The sequence below is a fragment of the Mastigoproctus giganteus genome, chromosome 4 (genome assembly GCF_048544385.1).
Source record: "Mastigoproctus giganteus isolate SK-2022 chromosome 4, ASM4854438v1, whole genome shotgun sequence".
Taxonomy (NCBI): Eukaryota; Metazoa; Arthropoda; class Arachnida; order Uropygi; family Thelyphonidae; genus Mastigoproctus; species Mastigoproctus giganteus.
This window is the reverse complement of record NC_143578.1, coordinates 99486684-99502668: the sequence shown is the minus strand read 5'-3', so window position 1 is coordinate 99502668 and position 15985 is coordinate 99486684. Positions and strand designations below refer to the sequence as shown.

Genomic DNA, 15985 nt, shown 5'->3' with positions numbered 1-15985 from the left:
AAGCTTAATGTCCAAGTTTGCAGACGATACAGAGGTTGGCAGGGTTGTTAAGGACACTACTGACGCTATGCTTCTGCAACAGGATCTGGAAAGGTTGAGCAGATGGGCTGACAGGTGGCAAATGAAGTTTAACATTGACAAATGTAAAGTACTATATATGGAAAACAGCAACCCCAGAGCAACGTATCAACTCTGTGGTACTACACTGACAGTGACAGTGGTAGAGAATGAAAAGGACCTGTGGGTAATTGTGCAGGCAGATATGACGTTCTCTGAGCAGTGCAGACGGGCTGCAAGAGTAGCTCATGGTGTCTTGTCAATGATATACAGGAATTTTTCTAGCAAGGATAAGGAGGTGATTATTCCCTTGTATAAGGCATTATTATTGAGTCAGGCCACACCTTGAGTACTGTATACAGGTCTGGAGGCCTCATTTCAAGAAGGATGTAGAGCTGCTGGAACAAACTGCTCTGTTTGTACAGAGCAGTTCAAACAGAGCAGCAGCTCTGTTTGTACAGAGAAGGGCAACAAGATCAGTGAATGGAACAAAGGGTTGCTCTTACGAAGAAAGGCTTAAGTTTTGCAAATTAGTGTCCGAGGTGATCTGATAGAGGTGTATAAAGCCTTGAATGGTTTGAATATGCTCAATGCAGATGGGATTCTTCCTCTTGCTCAGAATAGTCACCTGAGAGGGCGTAAATTCAGATTGAGGAAAGACAGATATAGGATAGATGTGCGGAAATTTGCCTTTAGCCAGCAGGTAGTTGGTTGGTGGAAGACTTCCATCCCTTGTTGTGGAAGTTGATAGCCTAAATAAATTTAAGGCTCAGCTGGACAGGTATTTTGAACAAACGGAGGGATGAAATGGAAGTGTTTTTTTTTTTCTTTTTTGGCTAATGCTGCATAAGCTTGCTTTCTTGCATCATATGCCTCTACTAATGCTAATGCTAATTAAGTGTCAAGATGAAGACAACAGGTTCTTTACACATATGCTATAACATATCTAAAAATTAAAATATATCTTTAAAAAAAATCAGTATGTTTAATGTCTCTGGACTCAGCAGTTTTAGGAAAGTGGAAGTCATACAAAAACATTTTAAATGTGTACTATCAGAATCCAAAACATTCTATAGCTGCCTTGGGAAATGTTTCATTATTCTAGTCTACTTTCTTAAATAATGCTATCACAGATATTAAAAATTTTTGGCTCCAGTGTATTGAAAATGTTGACAGATTGTTCTGTAAATAGTATCCCTAAAAACATGAGATGTTACACAGCTTCTGATATGGAGAGCACAGGTTGTTAACTGAGCTTTTGGAACAAAGGTTACCTTATCCTGTCTAGCTGCATATCTAACATTAAGAGGGATGTTTCAGATAAAGTGGTGTTCAGAAGTTGCATAATACCTTAAGTGTGGATTAGGCACCATGATTCAATAACACAAATATTGTTCTTACAAAGTATGCTACATTCAACTATTGCACATGCTGGTAATATCCAATCAGCTTCAAAAAGAAAAAACAGTAACATTTTATCAGTTATCCAGGATTACTTCATAGTTAGAATATCTGACTTCAGACAGATTTTTAAACAGGCTGGCCTTGAAATTAAAGTTTGGTGGCAATATAGACAATTTATACAGGGTGTTTCAAAAGTGATGGTCAACAATTTAAAGGTGAACTGTAAAGACTACAATATGCAAAAAAGCCTAGTAAACATGGGTCCTTAAATGAATCGTTTTCAAGATATTGCACGTTTTTAGGTGGGATCCATCACTGACTTGTTTGTTTAGGTTATGCTCATTCTCTCCGTTTCCTCAGCATTCTGAGGAAATTGAGCATTCTCTCAATGCTCTGAGATATAGCAGGCATGCTAGTACTTGTCGAAGGATAGTCAACATGGAAAGAGGTTACAGCAACGAAGAGTATGCGGACATGCACTTCATGTAGGGTAAAGCCAACGGCAGTGCACTCGAGGCTGCACGTTTAGCTTCTTACCAGGAAATGCTTCTTGCCAGGAAGCATTTCCCTGCCGAAGGCAGCCCCAACATGCGCACATTCATCGAGGTACATCAACACCTTAGAGAACATGGGCGCTTCACACATGGAGTACAAACAAGTAGGCCCAGAAGCATAACACCTGATGTTGAGAAAAGGGTGTTAGAAAGAACATCCTGTAAAATCTGTAAAATCCTGTGGTGTTGAAACCAAAAATTAAAAATGTATTATCTTATGTTTAATAAAACCACCCTTAGCAAAGGATTCACAGCTTTTTGCTAAACTAGTGCTCCCATAGTCAGTGGCAGATCTTAGCAGAAAATGTGCATTATCTAGAAAGTGGTTCATTTCCGACCCAATGTTCACTGGGACTTTTTCGCTTATTTTAGTTTGTACTTTTCGCCTTTAAATTATTGACCATTTTTGAAACGCCCTGTATTACGATACAATTATTTACGAGTACAGTATGCTTTCAAACGTCAACACTGTCAGGATTTTTTTGTCTGTGGATTTCTGTCATGGACTGCTTATTACTAGACATCAGATATGCACTAAAAAAATGGTCAAATATGAACTAATAAAATATACTAAAATATGAACCAAAACACTAATATGTACTGCAATTTTTACATTTATTACAATTGATTGAACCACAACCTTTGTATTAAGCAATGTAAAGTGATAAAATCATTTATAAAAAAGTTTAAACATTTTTTTTAAATTTTTTCCTTTCAAACTCAAACACCTGGAATAATTTTTGTTGCAATACACAATAACGTATTTCTCAAAGTGATCCATTGTAAATTTGTGGCCATACAAGCAAGTAAATACGGAAGTAATGGTTCTACATCTAATTTTACACTTAACAAGGCTCTCTATTGAGAGTCTTGTCAATCAACTTGGCTCGTGAAAGAATATGCAAGCCCATGAGGGAAGAATTTTTTTTTCTCAGCATGGTCTGTGCTTGTTAACAGTATAGACCATTTTACAGGAATGGGATACACTTAAATAGAAGGGTTGCAAGAATATTTGCTGATGCTATAGATGCAGTGATAGGTGGGTTGGAATACTGGGGGGACGCAGATTAATAGATTAACTAGAGCTGCAGGCAGAGGTGAAAGTGACCTTGCACTGCACCTATTGGAACACAGAAAAGGCAGAGAGGGAGAAAACCCCTGGTGCCCTTAGACCCAAAACACTTGCACCTATTGAAACATGCAGCAGCTTGAAAAGCAAGGTGTTGGGAATTTCAAGCCATGCTGAGGGTCATCATAGAAAAGTGAATACGTGGGCTGTAACTAAGAGTAAGAACAGAAGGGAGGGGGCGTTATGCTCTTAGTTAAGAAGCATATTAAATGTAAGGTAGTGCACATTCAGTCAACATAGTTGGCTAATGAAATGTTGAGTCAGTTGGTGTGACACAAGCATTAACAAAATAAAAATGAGAGTAGGCATGTGCTATAGGCCTAATGACTGTGATAAGTATACCAAACAAATATACAGAGAAATAGAGTGGGCCAGTATATCAGAATGTCTCAAAATGGGGGATTTTAACTCTCCAGATATTGATTAGAACTTGTGGGTTGGTCACTCACAAGCTAGCAAGACTTAGTGAATTTACTGGATGACTGTTTTCTATAGCAGTATGTTAGAGAAGCAAAGAGGAAGCAGTATTCTTGATCTGGTTATCAGCAGTAATTCTTCATGCATTAAAATAATGTGCAGGTAAAAAACTCTACTGGGGGACAGTGATCACAGTGTACTGATATGAAATTAACTTAAAGACATAACTACTGTCAAGAGTAAATGGAAAGTCTTGCTTTTGTAAAGATGACTACAGTGATTCAGACAGTTTTTAAATTCAACACAGTGGGCCCAAATAATCATAAAAGCTACTAGGCTTTTCATACCACATAAGTAAACATTGGATTAATTGATATGATTTGTGGCAGAAAAGAAAAATGCATAGGATGCACAAATTATCAGGTAATACAGAAGCCTATGGCAGATATAAACTAGTCTGTAATCAAGTCACAAAGGAGCTTAAGCATGCTAAGGCAGATTATGAGAAGTTTCTGGTAAAGAACCACTGTAAAGATTTTTATGCTTATATTAACAGTGGAGGGAAGGAGTAGAACGAGGGGACTACTTGATGTCAATGGTTTAACTGTTGATGATAGTGCTCAAGTTGCAACAAATTGAATACATATTTTGCATCTACATTCACATATGAGGAATTCTTTAGGTAAGGGCATGAAAGAAGTTTATCAAACTCTAAAGGGAAACTAAATGATTTTTGTGATAACTGAAAAAAGTGGAAGAGAAATTGTTGAAACTAAACATAAACAAGGCACCTGGGGTAGATGAGATCTAACCAGTTTTATTAAAGAAGGCAGCAAAGGAAGTAAGCAAACCCCTAGCCATAATTATAAGAGCACATGTGGATTCAGGGGAAGTTCCTATGGACTAGGGATGTGCGAATTTATCCCAAATTCACAAAGGGGGATCAAAAGGTGACATGCATAATTACAGATCTGTTAGCTTAAGGTATGCTACAGGGAAAATAATGGATTCAATGGTTAAAGAAGTAATGCAGAACCAGCTAGAAAGGAATGCAGGTTATACCACGGTCACAGCATGGATTTAAGGGGTGGTCTTATCTAACCAATCTAACTGGATGCAAAAAATAATTTTGATACCATATAGTTGGATCTCAAGAAGGCCTTTGGTAATGTTGCACATAAAAGACTGCTGTAAACTAGAGCAATATGGCATTAAAGGCAAGTTACTGCAATGGATAAAGAGATGGTTGAGTGGGAGAAGACAGAGTGGTTATTAATATACACTGTCCTTTATGGAGAAATGTTAATAATGGAGTTCCAAGTTTCAGTGCTGGGCCCATTCTTATTTTCAATATTTATTAATGAAGGTGGGAAGGTATATTAAGCGTAATGTCTATGTTTGCAGACAATACAAAGATTGGCAGTCTGGTTAATGACAGTAATCAAAGTAAGCTACTGCAACAAGATCTAAAAAATTAGGCCAACGGACTGAGAAATGGCAGTTGAAGATATACAAATGCGAGGTACTGCATTTCGGTAGCTGTAATCTCAGATTAACATACCAACTGTGTGGTACTACACTTAGCATACTGGAAAATGAAAGAAACCTCGGGATAATTATGAAGTCAAATATGAAGTTCTCTGAGCAGTGAGACAAGCTCCCAGGGCAACTCACAAGGTTTTGTTAATGATATACAGGAGCTTTGCCAGCAGAGATAAGGAGGTCATTATCCCCTTTACAAGGCCATGGTTAGGCTGCATCTTGAGTACTGTATACAGGTCTGGAAGCCTCATTTTAGGAATGATGTAGATCTGTTGGAACAGATGCAGAGAAGGGCAACAAGATTAGTAAATGGAACAAAAGGGTCCACTTACCAAGGCTTCAGTTCTGCAAACTGCAGCATTTGGAGACTAGGCACACATGCGGAGATGTACATGAGATGTTTAAGGCTTTGAATAGATTGAGTAAGCTCAATGTTGATGGGTGTGTAACTTCTTGTGAGACTACACATATGAGGGGACAAATTCGAATTGAGGAAGGATAGTTGCAGGATAGATGTGTGGAAGTTAGCCGTCAGCCAAATGGTAGTCGAATGTTGGAACAAACTTCCATCTGTTGTTGTGGAAGTGGGTAGTTTGAATAAATTCAAGAAAGAACTAGACAGATTATTGAAGCAGATGGACAGTTGACTGCAATTTTTTTTTTTTTTTGGGCTGATATTTTATAAGTTTGCTTTCATGAATCATTTGCCTACTAATACTCTACTAATATAAGGACATCTGTTGACATCTTCCTGGATAGTGGACAACTGAAATATAATCCTTTTTTGAGTTTACAAGTGATGATGTCGAGTTGAAGAGGTGTTGCATACAAGATTCCTGATTTATTTGTGATAAATGAAATACCTTGGTAGGTAAGGGCACATCATCTTGGGCAGGAGCAGTATGTTTGCACTGCTTATATAGTTTCCACCGATACAAGCTGTGAGGGAAACTGCAGTAATTTTTAGGATTAAAATGACCCTTCTTAGGCTTGGAAGAGCCAGAACAGTCAGGCGGTGCCAGAAACTGATAGATGTTTTCACTGAATATTCCATTAACGAATATTAGTAAGAGTTACAAGGCAAATTCATCTAAATTCCTCAGCAATTTGTAATAAATTCTGTCAGTATCACCAGAGCTACTGTTAGATCTAGGAATGGATTCATTTAACTCAGCCATCATTAGGGGCTGATTATCTACTAATGGATTCTTTTAACTCAGAGACATCACAAGGGGTTAATTTTACTAATAGATTCCTTTAACTCAGACATCAGAAAGGGTTAAATACACCACTCTATATTGTTTTCAATGTTTGCAAACTAATAGCTGTTTTAACTTTTTTTTTTTTACATTTATTTCAAAATGTTATCTGTTTCCTTTCACGTACCATTTTTTCACAAATCACTTAAGTTGATGTCACGAGTTGTATTATTGAATGTATTAAGTTAGGTGTAAATGCTGGGAATTTGTAAACTAAATCTTTTTCTGTTGGCAACACTGCCTTCAGTCATTTGTTTCTTGACCTCGAAAGCTCCACACAGCAATGTTTACCAGTGTGAGCTCAGTTTATTTTTGAGGTTATAGTGTCAAACTTGTGTTGAAAAGTGAATAAAATGTCTTCACTCAAGTGCTTGAACAATCCAAACTTATTTTATTATATTTGCATAAACTATGTAGTCTTCAAGCAAAGAGAAGATATTATAGAATTTGTAAAAAATATATATTGCTTATTCTGGAATGAAACTCAGTGACCAAAATAAACAATGGACTCCATAAAGTTTGATGAATCTGAGTTGAAGCATTGAGATTGTGGAAAAATTATAAAAAGAATTTGGAGGAAGCCTATAAACCACTCACTGTCACTTTTGCTTAGTTAATGGAGAGGGATACAATGCAAAGAGTAATAAGGGCATTGCATATCCTAATATTCCATCTGCTATTAAACCAGTGCCACATAGAGATAACCTGTTGATTCCATGCCTTCCACTTATATTGGAAAATGTAGCAGCAGAGAGCACTGAAAGTGAAGCTTCTGAGGATGAAAGTGAAGTCTATACACCTGGAGACATTGAATACAGCCCTCAACTGTTTTCACAGCATAAGCTCAATGATCTGGTAAGAGATTTAAATTTACCAAAGGAATTAGCAGATCTCCTTGGTTCTAGACTAAAGTCAAAAAATCTTCTAGCATATGAGCCTTTTTCTCATGGTACAGACACAGAACAAGAACTAGTCCCATACTTTTCTAAGGAAGATTCTATAGTTTTTTGCAGTAATATAAATGACCTAATGAACTATTTGGGAATTAGTTACAACCATACATACATAGCAAAGTTAAAAGGTTCTGCAAGAAAATCACAGAAACAAAAATTTGACACATTGTAGATTAGTTTTTAAAATGAGAGGAGAATGTTTAGTGGACTTTTTACCACTCTGCCTTTCCTAATAGTGTTTACAACATGTATTTAAATATAAATGTCTGGTAAAAGTAGTATTTTATTATAATTTCATTGCACAAATTCTGCCAAAATTAATAAAAATTTGTGTAAAATCAAATTTTCTTCTTTGATTTTTGAAGAAACCTGATGTGATAGAAATAAACTGAAATCATTTTCAAAATCAGAATTAGAAAATTATTCAGAAACACGCTTTTCTGAGAAAACATAAAATTCAGATTTGTTTATCAAATTGATTTTTATGTTTTATGTTCATTTTATTCAAATTGCAAAAGTATGCAATTTGAATTTTGCCTAACCCACTTCAAAAAAACTTCTATTTACCAAAAAAAAAAAAATCCTTCAGTATGAAAAATCCTTGGAAAATTAATTAAAATAATAATTAAGAATCATATATAATACCTCCTTATATCTGCCATACTCTCAAGATAATGAACATATTAAGTGCTCAATTTTAAATCATTGAGTCCCTTTACTCCAAACATTTCCATGGTATCATGGAGTACTCAGATCTGCTAGTGAATGTGACTTTTAGGGATATGCCAATTAGAGAGTTAATTTTTTGCAAGTGCATAGCACAGCAATCTTTCTGGTCAAGATGTATACTAAATTACTTGCTAGGTTATATCTGATTAGATTGCTTTGGTTTGTTTATTCAACTTATTAGCATCTGGAGACTACGCACCTGCAAGGTGATCTGATTGAGGCGTATAAGGTCTTGAATTGATTTGAGCGGGCTCAATTCTGATGGGATTCTTCCTCTTGCTCAGATTACGAATCTGAGGGGACAAATTCAAATTGAGGAAAGACAGTCAGAATAGATGTGTGGAAATTTGCCTTTTGCAGCGGGTGATTAATTGCTGGAACAAACTTCCATCTGTTGTTGTGGAAGTTGATAGCTTAAATAAATTCAAGGAGGAACTGGACAAACATGAGAGAATGGATGTGTGAAATGTTTTTTTTTTTTTTTTTGGTTGATGCTACATAAGCATGCTTTCTTGCATCATAATGCTAAGTTCACTTAAGTGAAAAAAAAAAAAAAAAAAATTGGCTTGTCATTTGGAATTCATATAATAGAATAAACTTAAGACAGTTTTTTTTTTATAAAATTTCACTGGAGTGGTGGCTGATGGTGCATTTTTGAAGTCTGAGGGGACATAAATTCATATTAGTGGAGTCCCTCAGGGTTCAGTGTTGTCCATTGTTGTTTTCTCTATTTATTAATGATATTGATGAAGGTATATCAGACTTTAATGTCTAAGTTTGCAGATGATACGAAGGTCGGCAGGGTTGTAAATGACACTGACTGTACACTGCTGCAACAGGATCTAGAAAAGTTGAGCAGATAGGTTGAGAGGTGGCAACTGAATTTAAAATTGACAAATGTAAAGTACTGCATATGGGTAGCAGTAATGTATCAACTGTGTGGTACATTACTGCTACCCATATAGGGTGGTAGAGAATAAAAAGGACCAGGGGGTAATTGTGCAGTCAAGTTTTCTGAGCAGTGCAGATGGTCTGCAAGAGTAGCTCATGGTGTCTTGTCAATGATATACAGGAATTTTTCTACCAAGAAAAAGGTTGTGATTATCCCCTTGTATAAGGCAATGGTCATGCCACACCTTAAGTATTGTATACAGGTCAGGAGGCTTCGTTTTAGGAAGGATGTAGAGCTGCTGGAACGAGTACAGAAAAGGGCAACAAGATTAGTGAATGGAATAAAGGGTTGCTTTTACAAAGAAAGGCTTAAATTTTGCAAATTACAGTGTCTGAAGACTAGGCACCTGTGAGGTTATCTGATTGAGGTGTATAAGGCCTTGAATGGTTTGAGCAGGCTAAATGCTGATGGGATTCTTCCTCTTGCTCAGATTACAAATCTGAGGGGACAAATTCAAATTGAGGAAAGAGTCATAAAATAGATGTGCGGAAATTTGACTTTTGCCAGCGGGTGGTTAATTGCTGGAACAAACTTCCATCTGTCGTTGTGGAAGTTGATAGCTTAAATAAATTCAAGGAGGAACTGGACAATCATGAGGGAATGGATGTGTGAAATGTTTTTATTTTTTCGGCTGATGCTACATAAGCATGCTTTCTCGCATCATATACCTCTACTAATGCTTAGTTCACTTGAGTGAAAAAAAAAAAAAACTTGGTTTGTCATTTGGAATTAATATAATAGAATAAACTTAAGACAGTTTTTTTTTTTATAAAATTTCACTGGAGTGGTGGTTGATGGTGCATTTTTGAAGTCTCTGCTGACAAAAAATCAGGTCCCACAACCACATTTAAAGTAACCCCAAACACAAATGGTTAGTTCTGCAATCTACAGTGACTATGAACAGGTTCAGAAGCTACACAAAAAAACTTGCTAAGAGTGAACTTACATTAATGTAATTGTATCATCCATTAATATTACCAGATGTATCTGAAAGAAAGATGCAAAATTACAGGAAATAATTCAGAAACACCCCTACAGAAATATATATAAAAAAGACATGAAGCAAGAACTGAATATTGTGAAATTAGTGTCTAAGAGGGACGCATTAATTAACCTGACTCCTCTCTTTGAGGAATGATGAAAGTTATTGAGAAGTTTTGCAGGCATTCTCCAAAATATGAAATCAAAAATCTAGATTTGACAAATTTCTTGTGTGTACAAAGTTAGAACATACATGAATTGGGAAAAAAGTGTTGTAAGCCTACTTTGGTCAACACAGAAAAACCAATATGCTAATATCACAAAAGATTAGAAATAGTTAATACAAGTAAAAAGATCAGTCTAGAAATGTGAGCTTTGTTGAAGATTTTTTAGATAGGAGCAAGCTAGCACAAGGCTGGATTTACAGAGATGCAGTAGTAAAGTTGCTCTAGAGACCAAGGTCACGGAAAAGCCCTGAACAAGGCAATCACTGTTGGTCTAGACTCCCCCAACACAATCTTATTTTAAGGGACTCAATGCACACTAGGGACTCCAAATTACCTAAATAAATTTAAACTGGCAAAGAATGATTGTGGGATAGAGGTACAAAAGTTTGCCTTCAACAAGAGTTGTGGAAATAGGTAGTTTTTTGAACAAATGGTTGAACAATGGTTGAACAAATTCAATCAAAATCAATGTTGAAAAAAAGCTGTGAGTTAGGGTTGAATTTGAAAATGTCTGTAATTCTGCCGAGACAACAGGAGGAAGTATACGAGAGCCTTGTTGATCAATTCAGCCCTGGAGAGATTGTGCAAGGCTCAAGAGGTAGAATTTTTCTCAGTATGGTCTGTGCTTGTTAACAGGAGAGACTGCTTCTACAGGGATGGGATACACTTAAATAGAAAGGGTGCAAGAATATTTGCTGACGCTATGAAGGCAGAATAAGGTGGGTCGAAAAACTGCAAGCTTGGGGGGGGGATACATGGACTAATAGATTAACAGTAGCCACTGCCAGAGGTGAAAGTGATTCTTGCACAGCTTCTATTGAAATGCAACTGAGCAGCAGCCTGGAAAGCAAGGCAATGGGGATTTCCAGGACTGCTGTGAGTCATAGTGGAACAAGTAAATACATGGGCTGTGTTAGGGTAATTAAGAGTAGAAACAGGTGCATGTATACCAATGCTAGGAGTATAGTTAATAAATTTGAGCTTGAAGTGCTAGTCAAGACATCAAAGGCAGATATTGTTAGGATATCAGAGATGTGGTGTCACACAGACATAAGCAGTGCAGAATTGAAATTTGGAGAGTACAATGTGTACAGAAAGGATAGACAGGACAGAATGGGAGGAGGGGTTATGCTGTTAGTTAAGAAACACAAAATCTAAGGAAGTGAATCCAACTGATGGTGGACAATGCAATGTTGAGTCTGTTTGGTGTGACATAAGCACTGGGAAAGGAAAAATGAGAGGTGTGTGTTATAGGCCTAATGAATCTGATGATTATAATGAGCAATTCTACAGAGAAATAGAATGGGCCAATAAATCAGAGTGTCTTATAAACGGTGATTTTAATTTCCCAGAAATTAAAAATTATTATTTTTGTGGGTTGGTCACTCACACACTAGGAAGGCTTTTGTGGATTCATTGGATGATTGTTTTTACAGCATCATGTTCAGATGGCAATTAGAGGGAGTAATACTCTTGATCTGATTCTCAGTAGTGATCTTCATGCATTAAGAATCTGCAGATAAAGGAACCACTAGGTGGCAGTGATCACAGTATGCTGAAGTGGGATTTACTCAAAGAGGTAACTACCATCAGGGGTAAAGGGAAGGGTTTTTGCTTTAGTAAAGGTGACTATGGTGGTCTGAGACAGTATAATTCTATACAGTGGGACCAACTGATGATGTTACCAACAGCAAATTCAAAGAAATAATCTTGGAAGCTACTAGGCTTTTCATACCAACTAAGAAATACTGTTCAAGATTTAGGCCTAAATGCATGTCAGATGAACTAGACATGTGGCAGAGAAGAAAAATGAATGGGATACATATAAATTAACAGGTAACAGAAGCCTATGATACATACAAGTTGGTCTGTAACAAAGTCACAAAGGAGGTTAGACAGGCAAAAGCAGATTAAGAGACATCTTTAGCAAAGGATTCAAAGAAAAACAGCAAATTGTTCTTTACTTATGTAAACTCTAGAAGGAAGAGCATGAATCAGATTTGGTCACTTGATATCAATGTACAACTGTTGATGATCCTGCTCAGGTAGCTAACAAACTAAATGAATATTTTTCATCTACATTCACACATGAGAAGTTATTCAGGGAGGAGAATGCCAGAGGTGTATTAGACTCTGGCAATAAGCTAGATAATCTTGTGATAACTGAGAGTAAAGTGGAGGAGAAATTATTGAAGATACACATAAGAAAGGCGGCTGTGGTGGATGGAATCTATCCAGTTATATTAAGGAGGCAGCAAAGGAAGTAAGCAAACCCTTAGCCATAATTATGAGAGCTTCCTTGGACTCAAGGGAGGTACCTATGGACTGGAAATGTGCAAATGTAACCCCAATCCACAAAGGAAGATCAAAGGGAGACAGGTAATTAGACCTGTTAGTTTAACTTCTGTTTCAGAGAAATTAATGGAGGCACTGGTTAAAGAAGCACTGCAGGATCATCTAGACAAGACTTCAGGTATAGCTCGGACACAGTATGGGTTTGTTAAAGGGAAGTCTTGTCTGACCAATTTGATTGGATACTATGATTTGGTCACAAAGGAAATGGATGCAAAGAATAATTTTGATATATATTTGGATCTTAGAAAGGCTTTTGATACTGTTGCACATGGAAGACTGCTGCACAAATTGGAGCAGTGTGGCATTGGAGGCAAACTGCTGCTATGGATAAAGGGATGGTTGAGGGGAGAAGACAGTGTGGTAATCAATGGACACTGCTCATCGTGGACTAATGTTATTAGTAGAGTCCCTTAGGGTTCAGTGTTGGGTGCATTATTATTTTCTGTATTTATAAATGATATTGATGATGGGATATCAAGCTTAATGTCCAAGTTTGCAGACAACACAAAGGTTGGCAGGGTTGTTAAGGACACTACTGATGCTATGCTGCTGCAACAGGATCCAGAAAGGTTGAGCAGATGGGCTGACAGGTGGCAAATGAAATTTAACATTGACAAATATAAAGTACTACATATGGGAAACAGCAACCCCAGAGCAACGTATCAACTCTGTGGTACTACACTGACAGGGGTAGAGAATGAAAAGGACCTGTGGGTAACTGTACAGGCAGATATCACGACGTTCTCTGAGCAGCGCAGATGGGCTGCAAGAGTAGCTCATGGTGTCTTGTCAATGATATACAGGAATTTTTCTAGCAGGGATAAGGAAGTGATTATCCCCTTGTATAAGGCAATGGTCAGGCCACACCTTGAGTACTGTATACAGGTCTGGAGGCCATATTAAGAAGGATGTAGAGCTATTGGAACGAGTACAGAGAAGAGCAACAAGATTAGCGAATGGAACAAAGGGTTGCTCTTACAAAGAAAGCCTTAAGTTTTGCAAATAGTAGTAGTGGCATGTGATGCAAGAAAGCAAGTTTACGAGCTTATGCAACATCAGACAAAAAAAAAAAAAAAAAAAAAAAATCACACCATTCCCTCCAAATGCCTGTCCAGTTCCTCCTTAAATTTATTTAACCTATCAACTTCCACAACGACAGATGGAAGTTTGTTCCAGTGATTACCCACCCGCTGGCTAAAGGCAAATTTCCACACATCTATTCTACATCTGTCCTTTCTTAATTTGAATTTATGCCCCCTTAGGTTCGTAATCTGAACAAGTGGAAGGATCCCATCAGAATTCAGTGTGCTCAATCCAGTTTGCAGCCCCAAACATAAAAATAGCATTTTTTAGATGTGCACGAGCAATTCTCATTGTTAATGTATGTGTAATTATGTAGTAACATGCAGTCACAAAAGGAGAGGTTTTGGGGGGTGGCAGCCCCTAAAAATTAAAAAATAATAATAAACAATTTTGTAGACATTTTGTGCATTAACAAAGAGCAATTTCACTGTTAATGCATTCGAAATTGTCTAATAATGTACAGGCGAGAAGTATCACTGGTTGTCTGGTGTTAATTTTTTCTACTCATTTGTAAAAAAAAAAATTGCATTTATATTCACCTGTTTTTTGCTCCCTTTTGCTTCACCAGCTCCAACATTGTGATGTCACGTGACAATCACCTGTAACGTGTGGGCAAGGAGAGGGGGAAAAGCAGTGAGTGGGAGGTACCTTCACCTGCCTGAGGTGCTCCACAAGTTTCTTCACGTGACCTACTGTTTGTCACATGGCCTTCCCTGTAACCTGTCAAGCAACACAACAGGAGGAGCAATCATATCCTTCAACTGTTTGTCGGGTGCTCCACAGGTCCTTCATGAGACCTGTTCATCACGTGGCCTTTCCCTGTAATCCGTCAAGCAACACGAGGGGAGGAGCAATCACAGCCTTTGTCCCTCACTTAAACTGTTTGTCGGCCACACCCAGTGGCACCGTAATCTAAAGGTTAGCCTTTTTTTGTTGGTTAGCCTTTATAATCTGGTATCCCTTCCGATTGATTGTTGAGAAGCAGTGACTGATGTGCCTAGCCCACTATGGTTAGTCTTAAGGTGTTCATCCCCCGCTTTGATGCTGTTTTAAAATCGGAAAAGGAGTTTCCAATTTTAAAACAACAGCAAGGTGAGGGGGATAAGCACTCTAACTAAGACTAACCATAGCGGGCTTGTCAATCACTGCCTACTCACAACAAACAGTCGAAAAGTGTATCAGATTGTAAAGACTAACCTTTTTTTCTTTCTTTTTTTTAATAAAGAATTGAAATTACCTAAGTTCTTCTCCTGCTACCAACACAAAAAAACACAATTACCTGGAGATCAGCACTTAGATAATGCGAACACACACTGAGCAAATAAATTCATCGAAATATATAAGAAACGTCAGTTAAAATACTCATTGGACATCAAATAACTAACGTCAGTAAATAATAGTTTGTGACAAATAACGAATACATGCATACCTTTGTACAGTACGGACAATACGACTTGCTAAATATCATAACTTTGTTAGCTTTTACATGACTGTCTATGAGGTCTACGAGTTTCCCTTCTGGGACAGGTGCCATTGTTGGGCCCCAACAATAATAACTTTTTACACCGGCAAAGAAATTACTTCTAATACATAAGTTTAAGCATTACAAAGACGGCTTACAAAGTTGTTATGTTAAAACGCTGTCGCTCTTTCGCCTGAAAATGATTTCAACATGTCCGCAAAAACATCAGCTGAACTAATAAATAACAAGATGTACAAACAAAACGCTCCACTCCACAGTATACCAATGTGTGCCGCAATGCTTATGAAAGAGGAAAATACCGTGAGTAGCCACCTATTTCACGTCGACGTCATCACAGAGTAGTAACATGTCTTGTTTACTCTGTGGACGTCATCATGACAAGCGAAAGAAAAAAAAAAGTTACAGGAAGCCGAAGAAACAGGTAATGCGTTCAAAGAAAATTAAGGAAAAAAAATTACAGGAAGCCGAAGAAACAAGTAATGTGTTCGAATAAAATTAAGGGAAAAAATAAAAATAAAATACTTCCCCTATAGAAATGGAAATGCAGAGCAAAATTCCGCCACTGCTTTTAAAAGTTTTTCTTTATTTGGTAAACAATATTGAATTGCAATACAATATGAACTGGATATCATCGTTCTTCTCTTTCTTGGATTTCCTTCTACTTCTGACTCTCTCTCTCTCTCTGGGTAATTCAGAATTTTTTTTTTTTTTTTTTTTTGGCTGGTGCAGTATAAGCCTCAGGCTTCCTTGCACCATATAGCTAATAATAATAATGAGTTTGCACGGTGCATCACATTCAGTTTCCTCCATGCTGTACCATTCTACCGTTTTGTAGTACGGCACAAAATTTTTTAGCCCCT

General features: G+C 37.2%; 1 protein-coding gene across 1 annotated transcript in view; it reads right to left on the bottom strand.

Moving 5' to 3' along the window:
* The window catches only part of LOC150086947 (thioredoxin reductase 1, cytoplasmic-like), a 147305-nt gene extending 131858 nt beyond the window's left edge, over positions 1-15447 (bottom strand). Inside the window, exon 1 of the mRNA XM_090372834.1 lies at positions 15072-15447. Coding sequence (XP_090228960.1) covers positions 15072-15176 — 105 coding nt within the window. The 5' untranslated portion in view covers positions 15177-15447. The remainder of the gene's footprint in view (positions 1-15071) is intronic.
* Between the last annotated feature and the right edge of the window lie 538 nt (positions 15448-15985).